The sequence below is a fragment of the Rhinoraja longicauda genome, chromosome 43 (assembly GCF_053455715.1).
Source record: "Rhinoraja longicauda isolate Sanriku21f chromosome 43, sRhiLon1.1, whole genome shotgun sequence".
NCBI classification, from domain to species: domain Eukaryota; kingdom Metazoa; phylum Chordata; class Chondrichthyes; order Rajiformes; family Arhynchobatidae; genus Rhinoraja; species Rhinoraja longicauda.
In genome coordinates this window covers 1,647,600-1,675,599 of record NC_135995.1, presented here as the reverse complement: position 1 = coordinate 1,675,599, position 28,000 = coordinate 1,647,600, and the positions used below count along the sequence as shown (strand labels likewise).

Genomic DNA, 28,000 nt, shown 5'->3' with positions numbered 1-28,000 from the left:
TCACACGGGGCACGTTTCACGGCAGGTGTGAGCTTTCTGCTGAGAGAGATAAAAAAAGCTCTTCCCACAGACAGAACATGTGTATGCCCTCTCTCCGGTGTGGATCCGTTGGTGTCGGTGGAGGTGCCCTGTCCGTGCAAAGCCCTTCCCACAGACAGAACATGTGTATGGCCTCTCTCCGGTGTGGGTCCGCTGGTGTTGGTGGAGGTCCCCTGCCTGTGCAAAGCCCTTCCCACAGACAGAACATGTGTACGGCCTCTCTACGGTGTGGGTCCGCTGGTGTTGGTGGAGGTTCTCTGCCTGTGCAAAGCCCTTCCCACAGACAGAACATGTGTGCGGCCTCTCTCCGGTGTGGGTCCGCTGGTGTACGTGGAGGTTCCCTGCCTGTGCAAAGCCCTTCCCACAGACAGAACATGTGTGCGGCCTCTCTCCGGTGTGGGTCCGCTGGTGTAGGTGGAGGTCCCCTGCCTGTGCAAAGCCCTTCCCACAGACAGAACATGTGTGCGGCCTCTCTCCGGTGTGGGTCCGCTGGTGTCGGTGGAGGTCCCCTGCCTGTGCAAAGCCCTTCCCACAGACAGAACATGTGTACGGCCTCTCTCCGGTGTGGGTCCGCTGGTGTAGGTGGAGAGTCCCTGCCTGTGCAAAGCCCTTCCCACAGACAGAACATGTGTACGGCCTCTCTCCGGTGTGGGTCCGCTGGTGTCGGTGGAGAGTCCCTGAGTGTGCAAAGCCCTTCCCACAGACAGAACATGTGTACAGCCTCTCTCCGGTGTGGGTCCGCTGGTGTTCGTGGAGGCTCCCTGCCCGCGTGAAACACTTCCCACATTCTGCACATTCATGCCGTCTCTCCGTTATTCGTCCTGGAATATCACCTGGCTTCCCTATTGCCCTCCTTCTGTCAGATGGAGTGAACGGACTCTGCTCACGTTTACTTTGTGGATCTGTGTCAACTCTGGGGGAAGAAGGTTGACCAGCTGGTGTTGGTCTGGAGGCTTCAGGATGCCTTCTTAAGTGCCTTGTAAGGTACTCCACCGTGGTGAATGCTACAGTGCAGTGAGGGCAGGGGTGACAGTCTCCTTGGGTCACGCCGTCTAACGCTGGAGAAGGAAACAGAAATGATCATTTTCAGCAAAAAATCCACGCTCTGATTTGGAAGACAGATTAGTAAATGCTTCAGTGTTAATGGAGCTGCTCGGAGATGTTAATTGAAATAATTTACAGGCGTGACTAGTGAAAGATTGTGGGGAGGAGGGAGTTATCAATCACCAGATGATTCTGATAAAGACTCGAGGGGGATGGATTCTGTCTTTAATATCCCCAAGGAACAAGGTACACGTCAGTAAGTTTTTAAGAATTCTTCTAACCCTGTGTGATAACTGGCTTGTTAAAATGGGCAAGTGAAAAGCAAAGTGCAGATGTCAAATAACATCATGAGCTGGGAGTTGCTGAGGACGACAGCAGGGCAAAGGGGCTGACTGCATCTTTGTAAATGCTCAGTGATTCAGCGTGAGTTGCTACAAGGATGTTTTGAATAAAATCAGTGCATCCACAAAGTTTTTGTGCTTCTGACACCTGCGACATCATTCAGCACAATTCTCTGCACTTCACTATTCTGCAAAGTTCTCATCCTTACTACGACTGCCGCTTTGTTTTTGATCATAGTTCCTGACGTGCCACTTTAAACACCCGTAATTATTTTACAGTAAATTAGTTAAAGTTTGATTATGTTGAACAATCCCTGTTCCAGGCGTACACTGGCCCTATCCCTGACCTCTATCTCCGTCACATTGACAAGTGCATCGGTACTACCTCCTGCACCCATCCTGAACTCATGGACTTCATTAACTTCACCACCAATTTCCATCCTGCACTCAAATTCACTTGGACCATCTTTGACACCACCCTCGCCTTTCTTGATTTCAGTCTCCATCACAGGCTGACATCTATTACAAACCCACTGACAGTCCACAACTACCTTGTCTACACTTCTTCCCACCTTGCTTCCTGCAAAGACTCCATCCCCTACTCCTAATTCCTTCGTCTACGCCACATCAAGATGAGGGGTCCCCTACCAGGACATCTGACATGTCCTCATTCTTTAGGGAATGGAGGTTCCCCTCTCCCATCAGAGATGAGGCCTCACTCCTGTATCCTCGGTACCCCACAGCTCTGCCTTCCTCCCCCTCTCCCCATTCGTAACAGAGACAAAGTCCCGCTAGTCCTTACCTTTCACCCCCATCAGCCCTCACATACAACACATAATCCTCCTACATTTTCGCCACCTCCAACGGTATCCCACCACTAGTCACGTCTTCCCATCTCCACCCCTTTCCGCCTTCCACAGAAACCGTTCCCTCCACAACTCCCTGGTTGATTGGGCCCTTCCCACCCAAACCACCCCCTCCCCAGGTACCTTCCCCTGCATGAGATGCAACATCTGCCCCAATACCTCCTCCTTCAAATCTGTCCAGGCACCCCAACAGTCCTTTCAGGTTGGGCAGAGGTTCACTTGCACCTCCTCCAACCTCATCTACTGTGTTCAAGATGTGGACTCTTATACATTGGCAAGACCAAACATAGACGGATTATGGCGATCGTTTTGCTGAACACCTTCACGCAGTCCGCCTGAACCGCAATTAAAGTTGCCTGCAGTTCCCCGATTTGTGCAGAATCCTCACGTTTTGGGTCTTGGTTTGACATCCACATTGTGGTCCATGTGATTCCCAGCTCCTTGGCATAGTCATCACCGTACCAGACCAGCAACTCGCAGTGAGGAGGAACCGGCTTGCAGGTCCTGTAGTAAATGTTGCCCCGGTGCTGGAAGGCAACAAGGTTCTGTTCCCCCTCCTTTCTGGCACAGTTCACAAATCTGCAACACAACAAGCACAGATAGAAGGTACAACAGTCACTTAAAATTATAAGTGAACACAGAACGTAAAGTATATCAGCAAAGTCTGTTGAATGGGAGATGTCCCCAGCCATGGTCCAAATTCAACCTGAAATATTGTACACCCTTTGTCAGCACACTGCTGAAGGAAACTTGAACTTTGTTTCTCTTCCCACAGATGCGGCCTGACCTACGCAGTATTTCCAGTCTTTTCTGTTTTTATGTCTACCTGGTTTTACTGTTGTTGGTATTGTATTGATTACTTTCTATTTATCTGCATGTTATTGCATTAACAGACTTGTTAAGCTGCAGGAAGTTAGAATTTCATTGTGGAACAATTAAACACTGTTGACCCTGGCTGTGTTATTTACAGGGAGGCAAAGACAGAGCAGCTGTGATGCAGCGTGGCGTGAATTGAGTTATTCTTCTCTTGGAATATTGGTTTCACGGAGATACCCCAGATTTTAACATCAAGACCTGATTTTAAACTGTGGCATCAGTCTCCCAGTCACAGATCAAGACATGACAGGCTGAATATTTGATGCAAAGTTTTGCAGCATCAGGTGACATTCCAAGAGCATGAGGCTTGAGATAGGAGTTGTGGGTCATGGAGTGATCCAAATAGAAAGGCTGGTTTAGGCAAGGAAAGCATCGCCCAGACAGAATGCTGATTCTTTCTGGATTAATGAGTAAAATGGACTATTTCCCTTCCCCGAGTCATGTATTTCCCATTCATCCCCTCTTTTAAACTAAATAGTGGGGGGAGGGGGATGTCAAATGGGATAAACAAAGATGGAGTTGAAGGGAAAGAGAGTATAGGAGAGAATGGCCAAGTGTAATAGGAATCGATGTGAAAGGTGAGATGAGTAATAGAAACATAGAAAATAGGTGCAGGAGTAGGCCATTCGGCCCTTCGAGCCTGCACCGCCATTCAATATGATCATGGCTGATCATCCAGCTCAGTAGCCTGTACCTGCCTTCTCTCCATACCCCCTGATCCCTTTAGCAAAAAGGGCCACATCTAACTCCCTCTTAAATATAGCCAATGAACTGGCCTCAACTACCTTCTGTGGCAGAGAATTCCACAGACTCACCACTCTCTGTGTGAAGAAATGTTTTCTCATCTCGGTCCTAAAAGACTTCCCCCTTATCCTTAAGCTGTGACCCCTGGTTCTGGACTCCCCCAACATCGGGAACAATCTTCCCGCATCTACCCTCTCCAACCCCTTAAGAATTTTATATGTTTCTATAAGATCCCCCCTCAGTCTTCTAAATTCCAGCGAGTACAAGCCCAGTCTATCCAGTCTTTCCTCATATGCAAGTCCCGCCATCCCAGGGATTAATCTGGTGAACCTTTCTGTACTCCCTCTAAGGCAAGAATGTCTTTCCTCAGGTTAGGAGACCAAAACTGCACACAATACTCCAGGTGCGGTCTCACCAAGGCCCTGTACAACTGCAGCAGAACCTCCCTGCTCCTAAACTCAAATCCTCTTGCGATGAATGCCAACATACCATTCGCTTTCTTCACTGCCTGCTGCACCTGCATGCTTGCTTTCAATGACTGGTGCACCATGACACCCAGGTCACGTTGCATCTCCCCTTCTCCCATTCGGTCACCATTCAGGTAATACTCTGCTTTCCTGTTCTTGCTGCCAAAGTGGATAACCTCACATTTATCCACATTATATTGCATCTGCCATGCATTTGCCCACTCGCCTAATCTATCCAAGTCACTCTGCAGCCTCCTAGCATCCTCCTCGCAGCTAACACTGCCACCCAGCTTCGTGTCATCCGCAAACTTAGAGATGTTGCATTCAATTCCCTCGTCCAAATCATTAATATACACTGTAAATAACTGGGGTCCCAGCACTGAGCCTTGCGGTACCCCACTAGTCACTGCCTGCCATTCCGAAAAGGACCCGTTTATTCCTACTCTTTGCTTCCTGTCCGCCAACCAATTTTCTATCCACCTCAAAACTGAACCCTCAATACCGTGTGCTTTAAGTTTGTACATCAATCTCCTATGTGGGACCTTGTCGAAGGCCTTCTGAAAGTCCAGATATAACACATCGACTGGTTCTCCCTTATCCACTCTATTAGTTACATCCTCGAAAAATTCTATAAGATTCGTCAGACATGATTTGCCTTTGGTAAATCCATGCTGACTTTGTCTGATGATTTCACCACTTTCCAAATGTGATGCTATCACATCTTTAATAACTGACTAGCATTTTCCCCACTACCGATGTTAGGCTAACTAGTCTATAATTCCCCGTTTTCTCTCTCCCTCCCTTTTTAAAAAGTGGGGTTACATTAGCTACCCTCCAGTCCTCAGGAACTACTCCAGAATCTAAAGAGTTTTGAAAAATTATCACTAATGCATCCACTATTTCTGAGGCTACTTCCTTAAGCACTCTGGGATGCAGCCTGTATGGCCCTGGGGATTTATCTGCCTTTAATCCATTTAATTTACCGAACACCACTTCCCGACTAACCTGGATTTCCCTCAGTTCCTCCATCTCATTAGACCACCGGTCCCCCGCTATTTCCGGCAGACGGTTTATGTCTTCCTTAGTGAAGACAGAACCAAAGTATTTGTTCAATTGGTCTGCCATCTCCTTGTTCCCTATGATCAATTCACCTGTTTCCGACTGCAAGGGACCTACATTTGCCTTAACTAATCTTTTTCTCTTGACATATCTATAAAAGCTTTTACATTCTGTTTTTATGTTCCTTGCCAGTTTTCCCTCATAGTCTATTTTCCCTTTCCTAATTAAGCCCTTTGTCCTCCTCTGCTGGACTCTGAATTTCTCCCAGTCCTCTGGTATGCTACTTTTTCTGGCTAATCTGTATGCTTCATCTTTTGTTTTAATACTATCCTTGATTTCCCTTGTTAGCCACGGATGCACTACCTTTCCTGGTTTGTTCTTTTGCCAAACTGGGATGAACACTTGTTGTAGTTCATCCATGCGACCTTTAAATGCCTTCCATTGCATGTCCACCGTCAACCCTTTCAGCATCAATCGCCAGTCTATCTTGGACAATTCACGCCTCATACCCTCAAAGTTACCTTTCTTTAAGTTCAGAACACTTGTTTCTGAATCGACTTTGTCACTCTCCATCCTAATGAAGAACTCTACCATATTATGATCACTCTTGCCCAAGGGGCCTCGCACAACAAGACTGCTAACTAACCCTTCCTCATTACTCAATACCCAGTCTAGAATGGCCTGTTCTCTCGTTGGTTCCTCGACATGTTGGTTTAGAAAACCATCTCTCAAACATTCCAAGAAATCCTCTTCCTCAGCACCCCTGCCAGTTTGGTTCACCCAATCTATATGTAGATTGAAGTCACCCATTATAACTGCTGCACCTTTAGTGCATGCATTTCTAATTTCCTGCTTGATGCCATCCCCAACCTCACTACTGCTGTTAGGTGGCCTGTACACAACTCCCACTAGCGTTTTCTGCCCCTTAGGGTTTCGTAGCTCTACCCATATCGATTCCACTTCCTCCAAGCTAATGTCCTTCCTTTCCACTGCTTTAATCTCCTCTCTAACCAGTAACGCTACCCCACCTCCTTTTCCTTTCTGTCTATCCCGCCTGAATATAGAATATCCCTGGATGTTGAGCTCACAGCCTTGGTCACCCTGGAGCCATGTTTCCGTAATCCCAACTATATCATAATCATTAACAACTATCTCCACATTTAATTCATCCACCTTATTACGTATACTCCTTGCATTGAGACACAAAGCCTTCAGGCTTGTTTTTACAAATCTCTTACCCCTTATACAATTATGTTGAAAAGTGGCCCTTTTTGATTTTTGCCCTGGATTTGTCTGCCTACCACTTTTACTTTTCACCTTGCTACCTGTTGCTTCTACCCTCATTTTACACCCCTCTGTCTCTCTGCTCCTGCTCCCATCCCCCTGCCACATTAGTTTAAATCCTCCCCGACAGCACTAGCAAACACTCCCCCTAGGACATTGGTTCCATTCCAGCTCAGGTGCAGACCGTCCTGTTTGTACTGGTCCCACCTCTCTCAGAACTGGTTCCAATGTCCTAAAAATTTGAATCCCTCCCCCTTGCACCATTTTTCAATCCACGTATTCATCTGAATGGATTAAAAGTGTTATATATGAATGTGCAAAGTATAAGAAGTAAAGAGGATGAGCTTGAGGCTCAGTTAGAGATTGGTAGATATGACATTGTGGGGATTACAGAGACATGGCTGCAGTAGGATCACGACTGGGAACTGAATATTCAGGGTTATAAGTCCTATAGAAAGGACAAGCATGTGGGCAGAGGAGGTGGGGTAGCTCTGTTGGGAAGGGATGAAATTCAGTCCTTTGTGAGAGGTGACATAGGGTCTGACGATATAGAGTCACTGTGGATAGAGTTGAGGAATTGTAAAGGTAAGAAGACACTAATGGGAGTTATCTACAGACCCCCAAACAGTAGCGTAGATATAGGGTTTAAGTTGCAGCAGGAGTTAAAACTGGCATGGAACAAAGGTTTGTGGTTATGGGAGATTTCAATATGCAGGCAGACAATAGGTGCAGGATGAGGCCATTCGGCCCTTCGAGCCAGCACCACCATTCAATGTGATCATGGCTGATCATTCTCAATCAGTACCCCGTGCCTGCCTTCTCCCCATACCCCCTGACTCCGCTATCGTTAAGAGCTCTATCCAGCTCTCTCTTGAATACAATCAGAGCATTGGCCTCCACTGCCTTCTGAGGCAGAGAATTCCACAGATTTACAACTCTCTGACTGAAAATGTTTTTCCTCATCTCAGTTCTAAATGGCCTACCCCTTATTCTTAAACTGTGGCCCCTTGTTCTGGACTCCCCCAACATTGGGAACATGTTTCCTGCCTCTAATGTGTCCAACCCCTTAATAATCTTATACGTTTCGATAAGACCTCCTCTCATCCTTCTAAATTCCAGTGTATACAAGCCTAGTCGATCCAGTCTTTCAACATACGACAGTCCCACCATTCTGGGAATTAACCTAGTAAATCTACGCTGCACTCCCTCAATAGCAAGAATATCCTTCCTCAAATTTGGAGACCAAAACTGCACACAGTACTCCAGGTGCGGTCTCACTAGGGCCCTGTACAACTGCAGAAGGACCTCTTTGCTCCTATACTCAACTCCTCTTGTTATGAAGGCCAACATTCCATTGGCTTTCTTCACTGCCTGCTGTACCTGCATGCTTCCTTTCAGTGACTGATGCACTAGGACACCAGATCTCGTTGTATGTCCCCTTTTCCTAACTTTACACCATTCAGATAATACTCTGCCTTCCTATTCTTACCAACAACGTGGATAACCTCACACTTATCCACATTAAACTACATCTGCCATGCATCCGCCCACTCACACAACATGTCCAAGTCATCCTGAAACCTCATAGCATCTTCCTCACAGTTCACAGTGAGACAGGGAAAATCAGGTTGGTTCTGGACCCCAAGAAAGGGAGTTTGCAGTGTGCCTTCGAGATGGATTCTTCGAGCAGTTTGTACTCCAGCCTACCAGAGAGATGGCAATTCTGGATTCAGTGTTGTCCAACAAACCAGATTTAAAAAGGGAACTTGAGGAACAGCTTGGAGGTAGTGACCATAATATTGAATAGTTTTAATCTGCAATTTGAGAGGGAGGTTAAATCAGAAATGTCAGTGTTGCAGTTGAACAAAGGGGACTATGAAGGCATGATAGAGGATCTGGCCAAGGTCGACTGGAAAAGGATCCTAGCAGGAATGTCGGTGGAACAGCAATGGCAGGAATTTCTGGGCATAATCCAGAAGATGCAGGATCATTTATTTCCAAAGAGGAAGAAAGATTCTAAGGGGAGTAAGCCAGAGGATTGGGGAACTTTCAAAGGACAACAGAAGGTAACAAAAAGGGCAATACGGGCTGAAAAGATGAAGTACGAGGGGAAGCTGGCCAGGAATATAAAGAAGGACAGTAAAAGCTTCTTTCAGTATGTTAAGAGAAAGAGATTAGTTGGGACAAATGTGGGTCTGTTGAAGGCAGAAACGGGTGAAATTATTGTGGGTAACAAGGAAATGGTGGAAGAGTTGAACAGGTACTTCGGATCTGTCTTCACTAAGGAAGACACAAACAATCTCCCACATGTACTAGAGGACAGAGGATCTAGGGAGACAGAGGAACTGAAAGAAATTTGCATTAGGCGAGAAATAGTATTGCGTAGACTGATGGGACTGAAGGTTGATAAATCCCCAGGGCATGATTGTCTGCATCCCAGGGTATTCAAGGAGGTGGCTCGAGAAATCGTGGACGTATTGGTGATCATTTTCCAATGTTCAATAGATTCACGATCAGTTCCTGTGGATTGGAGGGTCGCTAATGTTATCCCACTTTTCAAGAAAGGAGCGGGAGAGAAAACGGGGAATTATAGACCAGTTAGCCTGACATCGGTGGTGGGGAAAATGCTTGAGTCAATTATTAAAGAGGCAATAACGGCGCATTTGACAAAAACGGCAGTAAAAGGATAAGTCCAAGTCAGCATGGATTTATGAAGGGGAAATCTTGCTTGACTAATCTTCTGGAATTCTTTGATGTGACAAGTAAAATGGATGAAGGAGAGCCAGTGGATGTAGTGTATGTAGACTTTCAGAAGGCCTTTGATAAGGGCCCACACGGGAGGTTGGTGAGCAAAATTAGAGCACATGGTATTGGGGGTAGGGTACTGACATGGATAGAGAATTCGAAGGCAGACAGGAAGCAAAGAGTAGGAATAAACGGGTTCTTTTTGGAATGGCATGCAGTTGCGAGTGGAGTGCCGCAAGGCTCAGTGTTGGGGCCGCAACTATTCACCATATAAATTAATGGTTTGGATGATGGAATTATAAGTAACACTAGCAAGTTTACAGATGACACAAAAACAAGGAGGCAGATTATTATCTCAATGGTGTCAGATTAGGTAAAGGGAAGTGCAGCGAGACCTGGGTGTCTTTGTACACCAGGCACTGAAAGTAAGTGTGCAGGTACAGTAAGCGGTGAAGAAAGCCAATGGCATGTTGGTCTTCATAACGAGAAGATTTAAGTATAGGAGCAAAGAGGTCCTTCTGCAGTTGTATACGGCCCTGGTAAAACCACATCTGGAGTATTGTGTGCAGTTTTGGTCTCCTAATTTGAGGAAGGACGTCCTTGCTATTGAGGCAGCGCAGCGTAGATGCACCAGGTTAATCCCTGGGATGGCGGGATTGTCATATGAGGAAAAATTGGACCTGTATTCACTGGAGTTTAGAAAGATGAGAGGGGATCTTATAGAGACGTATAAAATTATAAAAGGACTGTACAAGTTAGATACAGGAAAAATGTTCCCAATGTTGGGGGTGTCCAGAACCAGGGACTACAATCTAAGAATAAAGGAGAGGCCATTTAAAACTGAGGTGAGAAGAAGCATTTTCACCCTGAGAGTTGTGAATTTGTGGAATTCTCCGATACAGAAGGCAGTGGAGGCCAATTCACTGGATGAATTTAAAAGAGTCAGATAGAGTTCTTGGGGCTAGTGGAATCAAGGGATATGGGGAGAAGGCAGGCATAGGTTACTGATTGTGGATGATCAGCCATGATCACAGTGCATGGCGGTGCCTGCTCAAAGGGCCAAATGGCCTCCTCCTGCACCTATTTTCTATGTTTCTTTCCCCTCACTTGCCCACCTTTGTCCCACCCCACCTCTCTTTTCCAGCTTTATTCCCTTGTACTCCATCAGTCTGAAAAAAGTCCCACCCGAAATGTTGTCTGTCGATTCCCTGCACAAATGCTGCCTGACCCACACACTTCCTTTCACACTTTGCTTTTACTCCAAGATTTCAGCATCTGCAGTCTCTTGTGTCTCCTTTCTTAAATAACCCAGTTATTGCTTATTATTATGATAAGCATTAGTCTTTCCCTTACCTCATCCAGTTCGATTTAGATTCATCCTGTGCATCAATGTATTCAGTGTCATTGTTTGCCTTACTGATCTATAAAAAAGATATTTGGTTTAAAAAAAACCCACATTGATAAAGAACACAAACGTGAAGCTTACAGTTCCCAGTTCCCTTCAACTAACAACCATTTCACCTATTTTACTTGATTACACTTTTATATCAGAGCACTCGAAAATTCCTGCGAATTAAATCACATGGCAAAGAAACTCCAAGAATATAATAAACATTTTGCAATTTCAAGGAGCTTTGTCGGGTTGTAATAGGTTTTAAAATTTTGGTAATATCACTGTGCTAATGATTTCTGATTAGTCAGAAACGTTCAATGTATTCTCAAACAAGGAGGTCGGACATCAGGGTGAAAGAGGGGCAGCAGAGCAGGAAGGAGATGGGGCACTGAGTCAGCTCAGAGATTGGGTGAGGGAGAGGGATGCCAGTCTGAGCAGTGAAGTGGGAATCACTGGAACAGAAGAGAAAGACAAAGAGCACAAACCCTTCAGTCTATATTCACATTGACAACCAAATTAAAATGGAAACATGTAATTAAGAATCTAAGTTACAGAAATTATTTTCAGTTAGCTTCAAACTGTTTCTTTATTGGTAAGAAACTTGATGACTTTGATTAGAATATAAAATAAATCAGCTACAAAAAAATTGTAATAAAAACAGAGAGTTCAGGAGATACCCAGCAAGGCAGGCAGCATTCGTGGAGGATAAAACACAGCTCACATTTCAGGATGATGATCTTTCTTCAACAAATGTTATCAAACCTGCTGAGCATTTTCCATGATGAACTATTGGAACCACTTACCGCCCATGAATACCCACTGATAGCAGCTTCTTCTTCATTTGAAACTTCTCCTTCATAGGGTCCAAAATAAATGCCCCTGGGAATAACCTTCCCTTCATTCCAGACGCCAAGATCGGCTTTACGAATTTTGGACGTGGCAATGCTGAGGCCCTCTGGTGGAGTTAAATGAGCTGTATCGGGGCGATTGCAATCAATGACAGTGTCCTTCATGAAGATTGGTTGGCCATGCACAGGGCATTCTTCAATACAAAATGTCTCACGGGCTTCACAAACTAAAACGGAAAATATAAAATTAAGAACTGATCAGGGTGTTGGCGTTATTGAAAATGGCTGCACTTAGACAATAGACAATAGGTGCAGGAGTAGGCCATTCAGCCCTTCGAGCCAGCACCGCCATTCAATGCGATCATGGCTGATCACTCTCAATCAGTACCCCGTTCCTGCCTTCTCCCCATACCCCCTCACTCCGCTATCCTTAAGAGCTCTATCCAGCTCTCTCTTGAAAGCATCCAACGAACTGGCCTCCACTGCCTTCTGAGGCAGAGAATTCCACACCTTCACCACCCTCTGACTGAAAAAGTTCTTCCTCATCTCCGTTCTAAATGGCCTACCCCTTATTCTCAAACTGTGGCCCCTTGTTCTGGACTCCCCCAACATTGGGAACATGTTATCTGCCTCTAATGTGTCCAATCCCCTAATTATCTTATATGTTTCAATAAGATCCCCCCTCATCCTTCTAAATTCCAGTGTATACAAGCCCAATCGCTCCAGCCTTTCAACATACGACAGTCCCGCCATTCCGGGAATTAACCTAGTGAACCTACGCTGCACACCCTCCATAGCAAGAATATCCTTCCTCAAATTTGGAGACCAAAACTGCACACAGTACTCCAGGTGCGGTCTCACCAGGGCCCGGTACAACTGTAGAAGGACCTCTTTGCTCCTATACTCAACTCCTCTTGTTACGAAGGCCAACATTCCATTGGCTTTCTTCACTGCCTGCTGAACCTGCATGCTTCCTTTCATTGACTGATGCACTAGGACACCCAGATCTCGTTGAACTCCCCCTCCTCCTAACTTGACACCATTCAGATAATAATCTGCCTTTCTATTCTTACTTCCAAAGTGAATAACCTCACACTTATCTACATTAAACTGCATCTGCCATGTATCCGCCCACTCACACAACCTGTCCAAGTTACCCTGCAGCCTTATTGCATCTTCCTCACAATTCACACTACCCCCCAACTTAGTATCATCTGCAAATTTGCTCATGGTACTTTTAATCCCTGAAAATGCTTGTTGATCCACAAAAGATGTTACCTTATTAAAAGTATTTCAGAATATAATACGACCATGATGTAGATGTTGTGCAGAAGATCTTGTAAAAATTACCCTTTCCAAAATTACTCTTCTGAGGAAGCATTGAAAATGTGAGAGATTAATAGTGGCCGATTTGTGAAGAATCCCTTCGTGATGTTTGTCCCCCATGAATATCTTTGGGGTAAGATGCCGCTATTAAATTCAAAATAGCTGCCGTGTTGAACTGAATGGATATTTATAAACATCAAGAGAAAAATCATGACCATGGAATATAATTTTGCATTTAGTAATAACAAACATGATGTAATGCAGAGTATGTTTAACGGTAACAGTGCTGTAGAGCATGGAGTCAACTCCAAGAAAAGTGTTTTGAAGGATAAAAGTAAGTCTATTATGTGAACTTATGAAGCATTTGTAACAAGGCAGATGAATTAAGACCATTGACATAGGTGCAGGAGTAAGCCATTCGGCCCTTCGAGCCAGCACCACCATTCAATGTGATCATGGCTAATCATCCACAATCAGTTCCCTGTTCCTGCCTTCTCCCCATATCCCTCGATTCCACTAGCCACAAGAGTTCTATCTAACTCTCTTTTGAATGCAGCCAGTGAATTGGCCTCCACTGCCTTCTGAGGCAGAGAATTCTACAAATTCACAACTCTCTGGGTGAAAAAGTTTCTTCTCACCTCAGTTTTAAATGGCCTCCCCTTTATTCTTAGAATGTGTCCCCTGGTTCTGGACTGCCCCAACATTGGGAACATTTTTCCTGCATCTGCCTTGTCCAGTCCCTTTATAATTTTATGTCTCTATAAGATCCCCTCTCATCATTCTAAACTCCAGTGAATATAACCATAGTCTTTCCAATCTTTCCTCATGACAGTCCCTCCATCCCAGGGATTAACCTCGTGAACCTACACTGCACTGCCTAAATAGCAAGGACGTCCTACCTCAAATTAGGAGACAAAAACGGCACACAATACTCCAAATGTGGTCTCACCAGGGCCCTATACAACTGCATAAAGACCTCTTTACTCTTATACTCAAATCCTGTTGTTATGAAGGCCAGCCTGCTGTACCTGCACGCTTACTTTCAGTGACTGGTGTACAAGGATACCAAGGTCTCGTTGCAATTCCCCTTTACCTAATCTGACACCATTGATATAATAATCTGCTTCCTTATTTTTGCCGCCAAAGTGGATAACCTCAGTTATCTACATTATACTGCATCTGCCATGCATCTGCCCACTCACTCAACCTGTCCAATTCACCTAGCAACCTCCTAACATTATCCTCACAGTTCCCACTGCCACCCAGCTTTGTGCCATCCTCAAACGTGCTAGTGTTACTTCTACTTCCATCATCCAAATCACTTATATTGTAAATAGTTGTGACCCCAGCACTGAGCCTTACGGCACTCCACTCTCCATTGCCTGCCATTCTGAAAAGGACCCGTTTATTCCTACTCTTTGCTTCCTGTCTGCCAACCAATTCTCTATCCATGTCCATACCCTACCCCCAATGCCATGTGATTTAATTTTGCTCACCAACATCCCGTGTGGTACCTAATCAAACAACGGCTTTCTGAAAGTCTAGAAACACTACATCCACTTGCTCTCCTTCATCCATTTTACTTGTCACATCCTCAAAAAATTCCAGATGATTAGTCAAGCAGGATTTCCCCTTCATAAATCCATGCTGACTTGGACCAATCCTTTTACCACTATCCAGATGTGCCGTTATTACCTATTTAATAATTGACTCCAGCATCTTCCCCACCACCGATGTCAGGTTAACTGGTCTATAATTCCCCGTTTCCTCTCTCGCTCCTTTCTTGAAAAGTGGGATAACATTAGCTACCCTCCAATCCACAGGAACTGATCCTGAATATATTGAACATTGGAAAATAATCACTAATGCGTCCATGATTTCTAGAGCCACCTCCTTGAGTACCCTGGGATGCAGACCATTAGGCCCTGGGGATTTATCAGCCTTCAGTCCCATCAGTCTACCCAATCCTATTTCTCGCCTAATGCAAATTTCTTTTAGTTCCTCTGACTCCCTTTATACTCTGTCCACTAGTGCATCTGGAAGATTGTTCGTGCCCATTAGTGAAGACAGGTCCAAAGTACCTGTTCAAATCTTCAGCCATTTCCTTGTTACCCATAATAATTTCACCCGTTTCTGCCTTCAAGGGACCCACATTTGCCTTTACTAATCTTTTTCTCTTAACATACCTAAAGAAGCTTTTACTATCCTTCTTTATATTCTTGGCCAGCTTCGCTTCCTACCTCATCTTTTCAGCCCGTATTGACCTTTTTGCCGTCTTCTGTTGTCCTTTGAAAGTTGCCCACTCCTCTGGCTTCCCGCTACTCTTTGCTATCTTATACATCTTTTCTTTTCGTTTTATTCCATCTCTAACTTCCCTTGTCAGCTACGGTTGCCTCCTACTCCCGTTAGAATCTATCTTCGCCTTTGGAATGAAATGATCCTGCATCTTCTGGATTATGCCCAGAAATTCCTGCCATTGCTGTTCCACCGTCATTCCTGCTAGGATCCCTTTCTATTTCACCTTGGCCAGCTCTTCTCTCATGCCTTCATAGTCCCCTTTGTTCAACTGCAACACCGACACTTCTGATTTAACCTTCTCCCGCTCAAATTGCATATTAAAACTAATTATACTACAGTCACTACTTCCAAGCGGTTCCTTTACCTTGAGTTCCCTTATTAAATCTGGTTCAATGGACAACACGAAATCCAGAATTGCCTTCTCCCTGGTAGGCTCCAATACAAGCTGTTCAAAGAATCCATCTTGGAGGCAATCTACAAACTCCCTTTCTTGGGGTCCTGTATCATACTGATTTTCCCAGTCTGCCTGCATATTGAAATCTCTTTAACCACCCTAGCATTACCTTTGTTACATGCCAATATTAACTCCTGATGCAACTTGCACCCTATATCCAGGCTACTGTACCTTTATTACATGCCAATTTTAACTCCTGATGCAACTTGCACGCTATAACTATGCAAAAAGAAAAGAGATTTAATAAAGTATACAATGTAGAAAAATAAATGCATGGTTTGTATCTAAACTGCACTTTACCAAATGCAAGACAAGGTTGAGTTGGCCGGACTAATATAATTTTACATGAGTGCAACTGTGATGAACAGATTTGGCTCAGGGAATCATGTGGTGGAATAAGAGAGAAGGTTAATCAAAAATGTCAAAGAAAGAGAGCATTTTTAAAAAGGGAAATCAAATATTTGTGTTGTCAAATTCAATCTTCATATAGAAAGGAAAAAAATGCTGAATTTGTGGGAAAATGAATTTGAAACTGAAATGAGTCTGGAAACGTTCTATCCAAGATGAATGCTGGTAATCCCAGCAAGTCAGAGAAGAATTATGGAAATAAAAACAGTGTTAGCATCTCACATTGAAGTTCCAACAAAGGGTCTTCCTCCTCAAACATTAGTTGTGTTTCTCTTTCCACAGATGATGCTGGATATCTTGTGCAACATGACAGAATTAACTGGTAGCTTTGCAATAAAGAATCCTTTGGGACTCCTTGTTTAAATGACTGAAACGTACATTGATCTTATGAGTGATGAAGTGAAAACAGAACATAGAGAAATATATTAAGCCATTTACTGATATATTAAGGTCAGATTGCTTAGATTAGGAAATTAAATGGAAAGTTATGACAGTTGGCAAATAGACATCTTCAAAGACATTTTAGAGCAAGGCACCTGCAATGTTTCCAAGATTATTGCTGACAAGAAGGTAGATGGCAAAATAACTCACAAAATGACATAGATACCCACAAAATGACATAGCAGGAAAAGTTAAAAGACAAGAAGATAAAGAAAGATTAACAATTCATTGTTCTTCCCACAATGTATCACAACAGTTTGATTAATATTTTTGGTAACGTCAGTTGGTCATACTGCACATAGCCCTACATTAATAATACACAAAGCAATACTCTTACATTCATATCCTTTATGATGCCCACAGTTACCAGGAAAGTGCCTACATAAATTGGACATGAACCACACTTTCTTTAAACAGTCACTGTCAGTTTACCGGGGAATCAATGTCAGATTCCAATGTCTGACAAAATTCCAGAAGTTAACATCAAATGTTACGGAAAGTACCAGTGATTAATGTTAAAAGAAAAAAATTCTTCATGAGTGAACACAATTTTGTGCTCTTGAACCAAAGCCCGCATTGTTCCACCATTGCACTGGCTACCAATGCACCATGCCATCACTTCAATGCTCCTAATGAAATATGGTTGCTTTGAAGAAATAAATTGGTTCCTTTGGACATACACAGGTAATCGTCATTACGGAGCTCCTGTTCTTTTGTATAGATGATCCTCTCTTTATTTCGTAAATTATAAATTATTTTGTCTGTCTGTTTGGTCGTTTCCTCGCTTGTAGATCCCAAAACTGAAAAAAGAAAGCTAAAAATAACCTAATTACATTGTTTCAAGTCAGGTAAGTGGTTGAACTGTAAAATATGGAAGTTAGTTACATAATATGCAACATGTTCTATGAATTGAATTGAATTGACATGGTGGTAGTCAGATGGTCATTATATCATCTCCATCATTTACTGGAATGCACAGGAGTTACTCATTTTGAGTTTTACTTTTACAAACAGAATTACCTGTTGCTCTTTTGATTGTTTTCATCAACACTGTGCCTTCCTTCGTTTCCTCAGCGGCTCCTCCCAAATCTCTTTTGCCCTCCCCTGTAATGACCTGTAAAGAGACATTTTGGTGCAACCTGTGATTCATAAGGACACAAATAGATTGGCTCTACTTCTTCTCGATTATTTCTTCCATCGCATTATTAACTTGGAAACTCAAATAAGCTACTAATAAAAGCAGTAACTGCCTTGTGTGCAATATTTCAGTGAACTCTCGTCTTTCATACTCTACTCTAAAAGGAAGTTTGATATTGTCAGCAAATATGGGAAAATGTGGGAACAATTGTTCCTCTTTCAACAATAAAAATTTATTTGCGAATGTTAGCACCTGACTCCAACAGCAGTGACGAAGATTTGTCTAAAAAGCAGTCATTTCTATCTTGTAGAAAATAAAATGCCAATGTAGAGCCACTCTGTTAATTCTCACATGTCCTTTATCCTGGGAATAATTTCTGTTCTTACCTTTACGACGGGCTTTCTTTTCGTATTCTTGCCTTTTGCATTCTTAAAAGGATGCCTAAAGATTCTGACTCCTTAGGAAAAAAAGTGCCACATCAGTGCTGCTTTGGAAAAGCACAGACTGTATCTCAATAGTTTGGCAATTCTGGATATATCTAATGTTTTAGAGTTAAAAATGGAAGCAACATATCACAAAATTAAACATTAGGAAAAGTAAATTTACATTTCATAAATAACACATTGGGAAAAACATTTCCAATTTAACAAGTATCCTACCACTCCAAAGATAAGAATAAAATCACCCTTGCACCAGATTCCATAGGCTAATGGCCAAATTGATTAGAATCAATTATAGTTGAAAAACTGCATTTAATATTTCAAACAGATTTAAATTACGTTTTGCATTTTTTGTCAGAAGTTTAGGTGTCGAATCCTCATCTGATTCGCTAGATTCGTAGACTTGGGTTTGACGCCTTCTCCTCCGATTTGTCATGAATTCTGGCTTTGGTACATCCAATCCTGTGAAAAATAAAAATGCTCATCATCTGTTATGGCCAACTTCAAGTATTTATCTTCACTGAACTTAACAGTGCAAAGTGATATAATGATAACATTGCAAAGTGATATTTCGACAGATATTTATCTGTCGAAATATCACTTTGCAATGTTATCATTATTTCCTCCAGAGTATTCATGCTATTATTCAATTGTCACGTCTATTTGACAAAGACAGCAAACAACCTTACAATTATTTTTCAGAGTTAAAGAAAAATCAACCAGCATGAAGAGTATGACAGATGAGAATGTGTATATTTCCAGGTCAGAAATCGCAATGACCACTCATCCCTGTGGTAAGTGAAATCAATCAGAATTCTTCTTTCCATTCCTCCAGGTTTAAAGTAATGGCTTATTCTAGCTGCCTGTACTCACAGTGACACTTTGTGCCATGGTTGAGTACATGGATTGAATAATGAACAACTAGGGCAACCCACCTCTTCATTAATGGGAACATTGACCGTTGTCCAATTTCTGATTTCAGGACTGTGACAAGTTGCAACATCAAAAAGCATAACTGTGCCCCAATGTCTATGGGGTTGTGCTATCCATGGTCACCATCTTCTGAATGACATAAAGCTTTGGTATTGATTGTAAAGTTAGTTCAATTTGAAATCACTGATGGAATTTTTGAATGTTGGTAAGGAACCTCTCCTGGAGGAAATAGTCATTAAAAGCAAAACTGTACATATCCTGCTGCCAATAATCTGGGACTAATCACAAGTCTGCTGGGTGTACTCATTTCATCAAAAGTTATAAGACAAATCTTACGGTTTGACACACGTAACCTGCCTGATATATTATTATTAACTCCTGCCTGATATATTAATGCCTTGCAAAGTCAATAAATTTACAAGGCATTAATATATCAGGCAGTAGTTTCTCCCTTGGGACCTTTCAAATTTTCCAATGACCAGTGGGCACAGCGGTTAAGTTGCTGCCTTACAGCGAATGCAGGTGGTGTCTGTACGGAATTTGTACGTTCTCCCCGTGACCTGCGTAGGTTTTCTCCAAGATCTTCAGTTTCCTCCCACACTCCAAAGATGTACAGGTATGTAGGTTAATTGGCTTGGTAAATGTAAAAAGAAATTGTTCCTAGAAGTGTATCGGATAGTGTTAATGCGGGAATCGCTGGTCGGCGCAGACCCAGTGGGCCGAAAGGGCCTGTTTCCACACTGTATCTCAAAAACTAACTAAAAAAGTGTGTGTGCACATAAAAATGAGGGCAGGAACAGATACCGCAACATTTAATTCTAAACATTATCTTTCAGACATTTGTTTATTAATTGAAAGAATGGGGGCATCACAGGCAGAGCTGGCATTTCTTGTTCTTTCCAAATTGCCCCTTGTGTGACATGGTGCAGAATGTGGAGGTTGTGGTGCTCCCAAGCACCCATTGCCCTCAACCTTTATGATGTAGAGGCTGCAGGTTTGGGACATGTTGTTATAGAAGTCTTACCACAAAGACTCCAGTGCATTATGGAGATAGTAAACAGTGCATTTCAGGTTGGAGAAACCAGTGTACATTGGAATGAAGAGTGCCAGGCTTCTTGAGTGTTGTGGATGATCTCTTCCAGGGATGTTGAGATATATTTCAATGTCCACATTGATATCCCTTGTTTATTGGAAATCCCTTGGTGTAGAGGATCACTACTCCCATTCCAGCTCTGTCAGTTTTGAGAGAACTGATTCTGTAGGTCTTTGAGTAAGCTAAAGATTCCACTGCTGATGTCTATATGAGTGAATGGCTTATGAGGTTGGGATCATGATATTTTTGACTCTTTGATTTCCTGAAGAGGTCAAAAGGCCTTCCAGGTTGTCCTCCTCCATCTTGAACAGCCACATATCAAGGATTCCCACAAATTAGTTATGCTGTTATATTTTCACAAAGGGCAACCATAAAGCATTTTCTGCATTCTGCAAGATCTGGAGCCTTGATGCCACTTTGTTCATCTTGAGAAACCAATGCCTATGGTTTACGTAATCCTGTCAATTAATTTGCAGAATTTTACAAAGAGAGCAGTTGGTTTATGTTTATTGTTGTCACGTGTTTGCAATACTGGGAAAAGCTTTAACTTGCATGCTATCCAATCAAATCACATAATACATCACAAGTAGAAAAGGTAGAGTGAAGGGAAAGATGGCAGACTGCAAAATATATTTCTCAGTATTGTCATGCAACAGTTCCAGAGAAAATGAACTAGGTTGGAGAATCGGGACTGTATCTAGCTTATCGAAGGACCGTTCAGTAGTCTGTTAACTGTGGGGAACAGTGGCTGTTGTTTCAATGAGATTGGTCCACAAAGAATTGTTGGTAATCTTACGCCCAAGAATCCTTTGAACTTTGGCACTATTGATGATGATTGGGGCATGTATTCTATCCTGAAGTCGAGAACTAGCTTTTCATCTTGTGACATTGAAGGGGATGTTGTTAATTTGACACTAAGTTACAAGGTACTCTTTCTCCTTCCTGTACTCTGTCTCCTCATTGTTCATGACCAGACAGCGATGTCATCTGCAAACTTATAGATGCGTCATTAATGACACATTTGATTAAGCATCTACAAACTTGTGGATCAGATACAATGTTTGTTTTTCCAGGATGCTGACAAGTTCAAAGACATTGCTGGCTATTTTTCCAAGGAAGAGTTTGAAGAAATAAGTGACTGGGAGAAGCTCCATTATAAGAACGTGAAGCGGAATTATGAAGCCATGCTTGCTGTTGGTTTGTACAAAATTTTGTCCACTTTTTTTTGCCTTTTTGCCCTTTTCTAATGATGCATGCTGACATGAATTTTTTTCCCCACATGAAAACTAAATAGATCTGTAGTTTCTGAGAGCAAGTCCTTGGTGAGATCCTTCCTTTTCACCATTTCACTCCACAGGTATACTTTGACAATATGTCTGAGGATATTGAACATTCCTGTTCTTTGATAACATAATTGCTGTTGGCTCTTCCTTGTGGCTCTTCCTTGTGATCCTCTGAAGTCATTGGCAGATTTTCCTTGTGATCCTCTGAAGTCATTGGCAGATTTTCCTTCAAGAAAGTGAGTTCACTTCAAGCATCCAGTCCAGACAGTGTTCATGACTGAGTAGGAAAAACCTGAGTCGAGTAACTACTTTGAGAATTCAGGAATATCCTCAACCTCTTGCATCTGTGGTCAAGAGAGTGGGAAATTGGTTGAGTGGTGCTGCAACAATAACCTCTAGCTGAACATATAACATATAACAACTACAGCATGGAAACAGGCCTGTCCGGCCCTACCAGTCCACGCCGACCATTCTCCCTGACCTAGTCTCATCTACCTGCACTCAGACCATAACCCTCTAATCCCCTCCTATCCATATACCTATCCAATTTACTCTTAAATAATAAAATCGAGCCAGCCTCCACCACTTCCACCGGAAGCCCATTCCATACAGCCACAACCCTCTGAGTAAAGAAGTTCCCCCTCATGTTACCCCTAAACCTTTGTCCCTCAATTCTGAAGCTATGTCCCCTTGTTGGAATCTTCCCCACTCTCAAAGGGAAAAGCCTACCCACGTCAACTCTGTCCGTCCCTCTCAAAATTTTAAAAACCTCTATCAAGTCCCCCCTCAACCTTCTACGCTCCAAAGAATAAAGACCCAACCTGTTCAACCTCTCTCTGTAGCCTAAGTGCTGAAACCCAGGCAACATTCTAGTAAATCTCCTCTGTACCCTCTCCATTTTGTCGACATCCTTCCTATAATTTGGCGACCAGAACTGCACACCATACTCCAGATTTGGCCTCACCAATGCCCTGTACAATTTCAACATTACATCCCAACTTCTATACTCGATGCTCTGATTTATAAAGGCAAGCATACCAAACGCCTTCTTCACCACCCTATCCACATGAGATTCCACCTTCAGGGAACAATGCACAGTTATTCCCAGATCCCTCTGTTCCACTGCATTCCTCAATTCCCTACCATTTACCCTGTACGTCCTATTTTGATTTGTCCTACCAAAATGCAGCACCTCACACTTATCAGCATTAAACTCCATCTGCCATCTTTCAGCCCACCCTTCCAAAAGGCCCAAGTCTCTCTGTAGACTTTGAAAATCTACCTCACTATCAACTACTCCACCTATCTTAGTAGATGTACTTGTGCAGATGTACTGTAGAAAGTATCCTGACTGGTTGCATCATGGCCTGCTAAGGCAATCCAATGCAGAGGAATGCAAGAGGCTGCATGGTGTGGTGGACTCGACCCAGTCCATCACAAGCACACACCTCCCCACCATCAATAGCATCTACATGAGAACCCACCTCAAGAAGGCGGCATCGGTCATCAAGGATCCCATTCATCCGGGCTGTTCTCTCATCTTGCTGCTACAATCAGGTAGGAGATACTGAAGCCTGAAGTCTCCTTAATGTCTCAGAGACAGGTACTACTTGCAACAGGCTCCACAAGTTTGTATAAGAAAACAGCTGCAGATGCTGGTACAAATCGATTTATTCACAAAATGCTGGAGTAACTCAGCAGGTCAGGCAGCATCTCGGGAGAGAAGGAATGTGTGACGTTTCGGGTCGAGACCCTTCTTCAGACTGAGACATTAAGGAGAGCAGGAATTACTGTTGCACAGTGGACCAAACAGTTAGTCTCAGATTGGAGTCTGTATCTTCAATTACTCATTCCTTCACACAACAGAAATCACTGCCTGTGTTTTCCTCCAATGGGTTTTTCCAGACATATGGAAATATATTCCCATTTTCCAAGGCTCATTGTGGAAATGTTTTGCAGGAGTGTGCTGTACTTGAGGGAGCAGTGACATGTTAAGAGAGGAACTTCAAGGATAAAACACAAAGTGTTGGAATAACTCAGTCTCTGGCATGCACAAGTGATGACACAGGTTTGTTTGATCCCGATCCCAATTTTTCCAAATTATGTCAAGTTTATTGTTGTATGCATGTACGATGTAGATACAATGAAAGGCTACTTTGCAGAAGCATAACAGGTTTAGAGACGGATATACATAAAACTAATTATGTAGAAATTCTGTAAGACTGCTGCGAGAAGACTGTGCAACTCTACAAGACATCAGTCAAATTACGTTGTTATGAAAAGTCTATGGTTGTGCAATAGGAATCACCGTTGCATTAGGATTGCACATATGGTTTCAAGAATAGTTGTCAGAAAGTAGCAGATCCTGATCCTGGTGGTGAGAGGTTATTGTTGCAGCACCACTCAACCAATTTCCCTCTCTCTCACATCCAGTTGGAAAGGAAGGCACAGAGAACCAGGTACTGGGCCGTACTGGTAATTTGGAGGGGATGATAGTGTTGAATGCCAAGCCGTAGTTGATGAATAGCTGCCTGACATGTATTCTCGGTGGTCTACAGCAGAGTGCAGAGCTAGTGAGATGGCATCTACTTTTGACCAGCTTTGACAGTTCACAAACTGAAGTGGATCCAAGTCATAGAACATAGAAAATAGATGCAGGAGGAGGCCATTTGGCCCTTCGAACCAGCACCGCCATTCATTGTGATCATGGCTGATCATCTACAATCAGTAACCTGTGCCTGCCTTCTCCCCATATCCCTTGATTCTACTATCCCCTAGGGCTCTGTCTAACATTTGTGAGGCAAGAGTGGATTTGCACCCTAGCCAACCTCTGTGGGCACTTTATTACCGTGAATCTGAGTGCTACCAGATGGAAGTCAGTGAGGTAGATCACAGTGGCCTTCTTAAACATGGGAACGATAGATCCAATGTTGGATCAGGTGGGAACCTTGACCACAGATGCAAGAGGTTGAGGATATTCCTGAATTCTCAAAGTAGTTACTCGACTCAGGTTTTTCCTACTCAGCCATGAACACTGTTTGGACTGGATGCTTGAAGTGAACTCACTTTCTTGAAGGAAAATCTGCCAATGACTTCAGAGACCGAGATCACAAGGAAGAGCCAACAGCAATTATGTTATCAAAGAACAGGAATGTTCAATATCCTCAGACATATTGTCAAAGTATACCTGTGGAGTGAAATGGTGAAAAGGAAGGATCTCACCAAGGACTTGGTCTCAGAAACTACAGATCTATTTAGTTTTCATGTGGGGAAAAAAATTCATGTCAGCATGCATCATTAGAAAAGAGCAAAAAGAGAAAAGAAAGTGGACAAAATTTTGTACAAACCAACAGCAAGCATGGCTTCATAATTCCGCTTCACGTTCTTATAACGGAGCTTCTCCCAGTCTTCTCCCAGTCACTTATTTCTTCAAACTCTTCCTTGGAAAAATAGCATCCTGGAAAAACAAACATTGTATCTGATTCATTTTGGTGCATAATCTGTAATCATCAGATATTAATTCCAAAACAGATTTGAAAATATCATTTTTAAAAGTTAATACAGGACAATTCCAGGATAAAGAATCACAACTTAAAATTAAAGGGTAACTTCTTCAGGATAGAAATTAGATATTTCTTCACTCAGAATATAGTGAGTTTTTTTCTACGGTTGAAAGAAATCAGCTGTTAATTACATTCCAGGAAGATCAACACATTATTGATTCCAAGAAGTAATAAACCATATCACAGTACGAGAGGAAACTGCATTTATAGTGCAGGTCAGGCGTGATCTGCCTGAAAGGTCCAGACCCAAAATGTTGCCTGTCAAGATTCAAGATCGCAACTTCCAGCCAACAGACATCAGTGTCTACATTTCTGGCAATGAAGACAGTGACAATCATGGACTTCCCCCACACTGAAGTCAGGAGAAGCACACAGTGGCTCCTGCAAAAACACTATTGTAAAAAAAAAAAATTTGCCCGAGATAACAATCAGCAAGCCAGGCGGCATCTGTGGAGGGAGAAACGGAGTGAATATTTCAGGTTAATATTCTTTCCTCACAGCTGGGGAAAGTTGCCAGATGGAGACAGACAACTAGAAGGACGAGGGAGATGGTCTGAATGGCCTCCCAGAACAATATTAATGTCAGTGATCCACTTCAGAGCCCAGGGAGCTCATCCACTCCTCATTGACACCAATTCCTGGGGTTGTGATGATCTGAGAAGGAGCAGCAGCATTTCCCCGTTCCCAGGCTCCCGAGGGGACATTTATCCGGCATCTTCTGCCCACTCTCCATGTCAAAGCTCCCTGGAGTCTCACCTGAGCCCTGCATCCCAGACATGGTCTCGTCTCCTTCAGCAGCACCTCGGTCTCCCTTCCTGAGCTCAGCCACTCACTTCACACCTAACCTCGACTAAATCTCACCTCGGCAACACCGCACCTCGACTAAACCCCTCCTTCACTAAACCTCACCTCGACTAAACCCCACCTCGACGAAACCCCACCTCGACGAAACCTGACACCTCGACTAAATCCTCGCCTTGACTAAACTTTACCTCACTAAATGTCGCCCCTCAACTAAACACACCTCACTACTATATTTCACCTCACACCTAAACCCCTCACCTCCACTAAACCTCACACCTCACGACTAAACTTCTTCTCACTCTTAAACCTCGCCTCGACTAAACCTCACCTCGACTAAACTTTTGCCTCGACTAAACTTTAACTCAAACCTCACTAAACCCTACCTCACTAAACCGCCTTGGCTAAACCCCACCTCACCTCAACTAAACCTCACCTTGTCTAAACCTCGCCTCAACTAAATCTCAATTAACTAAATTTCATTAAACCTCAAAACTCACTGAATCAAACCTCACTAAACTGAACAAGACTAAACTTTACCTCAACTAAACCTCCCGCCTCACGACTAAACTTTACCTCAACTAAACCTCCCGCCTCACGACTAAACTTTACCTCAACTAAACCTCCCACCTCACGACTAAACTTTACCTCAACTAAACCTCCCACCTCACGACTAAACTTTACCTCAACTAAACCTCCTGCCTCACGACTAAACTTTACCTCAACTAAACCTCCCACCTCACGACTAAAATTTACCTCAACTAAACCTCACCCCAAAACTCACCTTGACGCAACCCCACACCTCAACAAAACCCTCACCTCCACTAAACTTTACCTCACTAAACCTCACCTCACTAAACCGCCTTGGCTAAACCCCACCTCAACTAAACCACCCCACCTCACGACTAAAATTTACCTCAACTAAACCTCACCTCGTCTAATCCTCACCTCAACTAAATTTCAATTAACTAAATTTCATTAATGCGCAAAACTCACTGAATCTCACCTCACTAAACTGAGCAAGGCTAAACTTTACCTCAACTAAACCTCACGACTAATCGCCGCCTCTCTCCCGCTACCGCTATTTATAGCCCCCCGCCCCGCGGTTGGCGGCGCGTCACGTGAGCGGAGCGGCTCCAACCAGAGGGCGGGTCACGTGGACAGCTCGAGCCCTCGGCGGCAAAAGCCGTTGCGAGTCGCCCGCCATCCTCGCTTTCCCGCCGCCGCCGCCGCCGCCGCCCGGGGGGGCGCGGCCGGGGCTCGACGTCATCGTTAGCGTCAGCGCACTGCGCCCCTCCCCCCCGGCTCTCTCGGGGAGTGCGCCTGCGCCGCTCTCCGCGCTCGCCCCGCACCCCACTGCTCCGCCCGCGGCCGCAGCCACTCCCCCCACCGGCGGCGCGGCGGCGGGAAAGCGAGGACAGTGGGCGACTCGCGACGGATTTTGGCGCCTTTTGCCGCCGAGGGCTCGAGCTGTCCACGTGACCCGCGCTCTGGTTGGAGCCGCTTACGTGACGCGCCGCCAACGGCCGGGGGGGGGGCGGCTATAAATAGCGGGAGCGGGAGAGAGGCGGCGATTAGTGGGGAGGTTCGGTCGGGATCAAAGATACTGGAGGAACAAGATGAACCACTCCGTTGAAATAGCCCGTACTGTAGTGTAGTGCGCAAAGGGGCCATTTTAGTGGGCACCCCCGCCCCCCCCCTCCCTCGCTCTGCCACTCGCAGTGTAATCAGTGTTGTGGGGGAACAGTGTGTGTGATGATCCCATTAAAATGCAGAACATGTCTCATCTATCAATGCACAGATTTTTGTTATTTTTCTTTTTAAATGATTTCCGCAAGTTTCTGCCCACTAAAATGGCGTCATGACGTACTACTGTTTTTAGGGTCGATTGGTCAACCTTGTTCCTCTAGTATCTTTGGTTGAGGTAAAGTTCAGTGGAGGCTAGGATTGGGTGTGAGGTGAACATTAGTTGAGGCTGTGGTTTAGTCGAGGTGAGGGGTTTAGTCGAGGCGAGGGAATTAGTCTAAGCGAGGGGTTTAGACGAGGTTGGGGTTTAGTCGAGGCTGGGGTTTAGTCGAGGCGAGGGGTTTAGTCAAGGCGAGGGGTTTAGACGAGG

The 28,000-nt window shown here is 43.9% G+C and overlaps 1 protein-coding gene across 1 annotated transcript; it reads right to left on the bottom strand.

Moving 5' to 3' along the window:
- LOC144612138 (uncharacterized) lies at positions 1 to 25,861 on the bottom strand. Its single transcript, XM_078431698.1, has 7 exons — positions 25,840 to 25,861; positions 18,551 to 18,673; positions 17,314 to 17,433; positions 11,662 to 11,933; positions 10,819 to 10,886; positions 2,679 to 2,869; positions 1 to 1,097 (listed from the first exon to the last, which is right to left on the bottom strand). The coding sequence occupies exons 1-7, from the start codon at positions 25,859 to 25,861 to the stop codon at positions 1 to 3; spliced, it is 1,893 nt and encodes a 630-aa protein (XP_078287824.1).
- Between the last annotated feature and the right edge of the window lie 2,139 nt (positions 25,862 to 28,000).

Bases quoted from the DNA above. Each gene is read 5' to 3' on its own strand.
- LOC144612138 (XM_078431698.1), bottom strand. From the start codon at position 25,861: ATGTCTGGGATGCAGGGCTCAG. The intron at 10,887-11,661 runs GTAAGTGGTTCC...TCTTTTTTATAG, and splicing joins TCAGTGGGTATTCATGGGCG to ATCAGTAAGGCAAACAATGA. The intron at 2,870-10,818 runs GTAAGGGAAAGA...GTTGTGTTGCAG, and splicing joins TCTAAATCGAACTGGATGAG to ATTTGTGAACTGTGCCAGAA.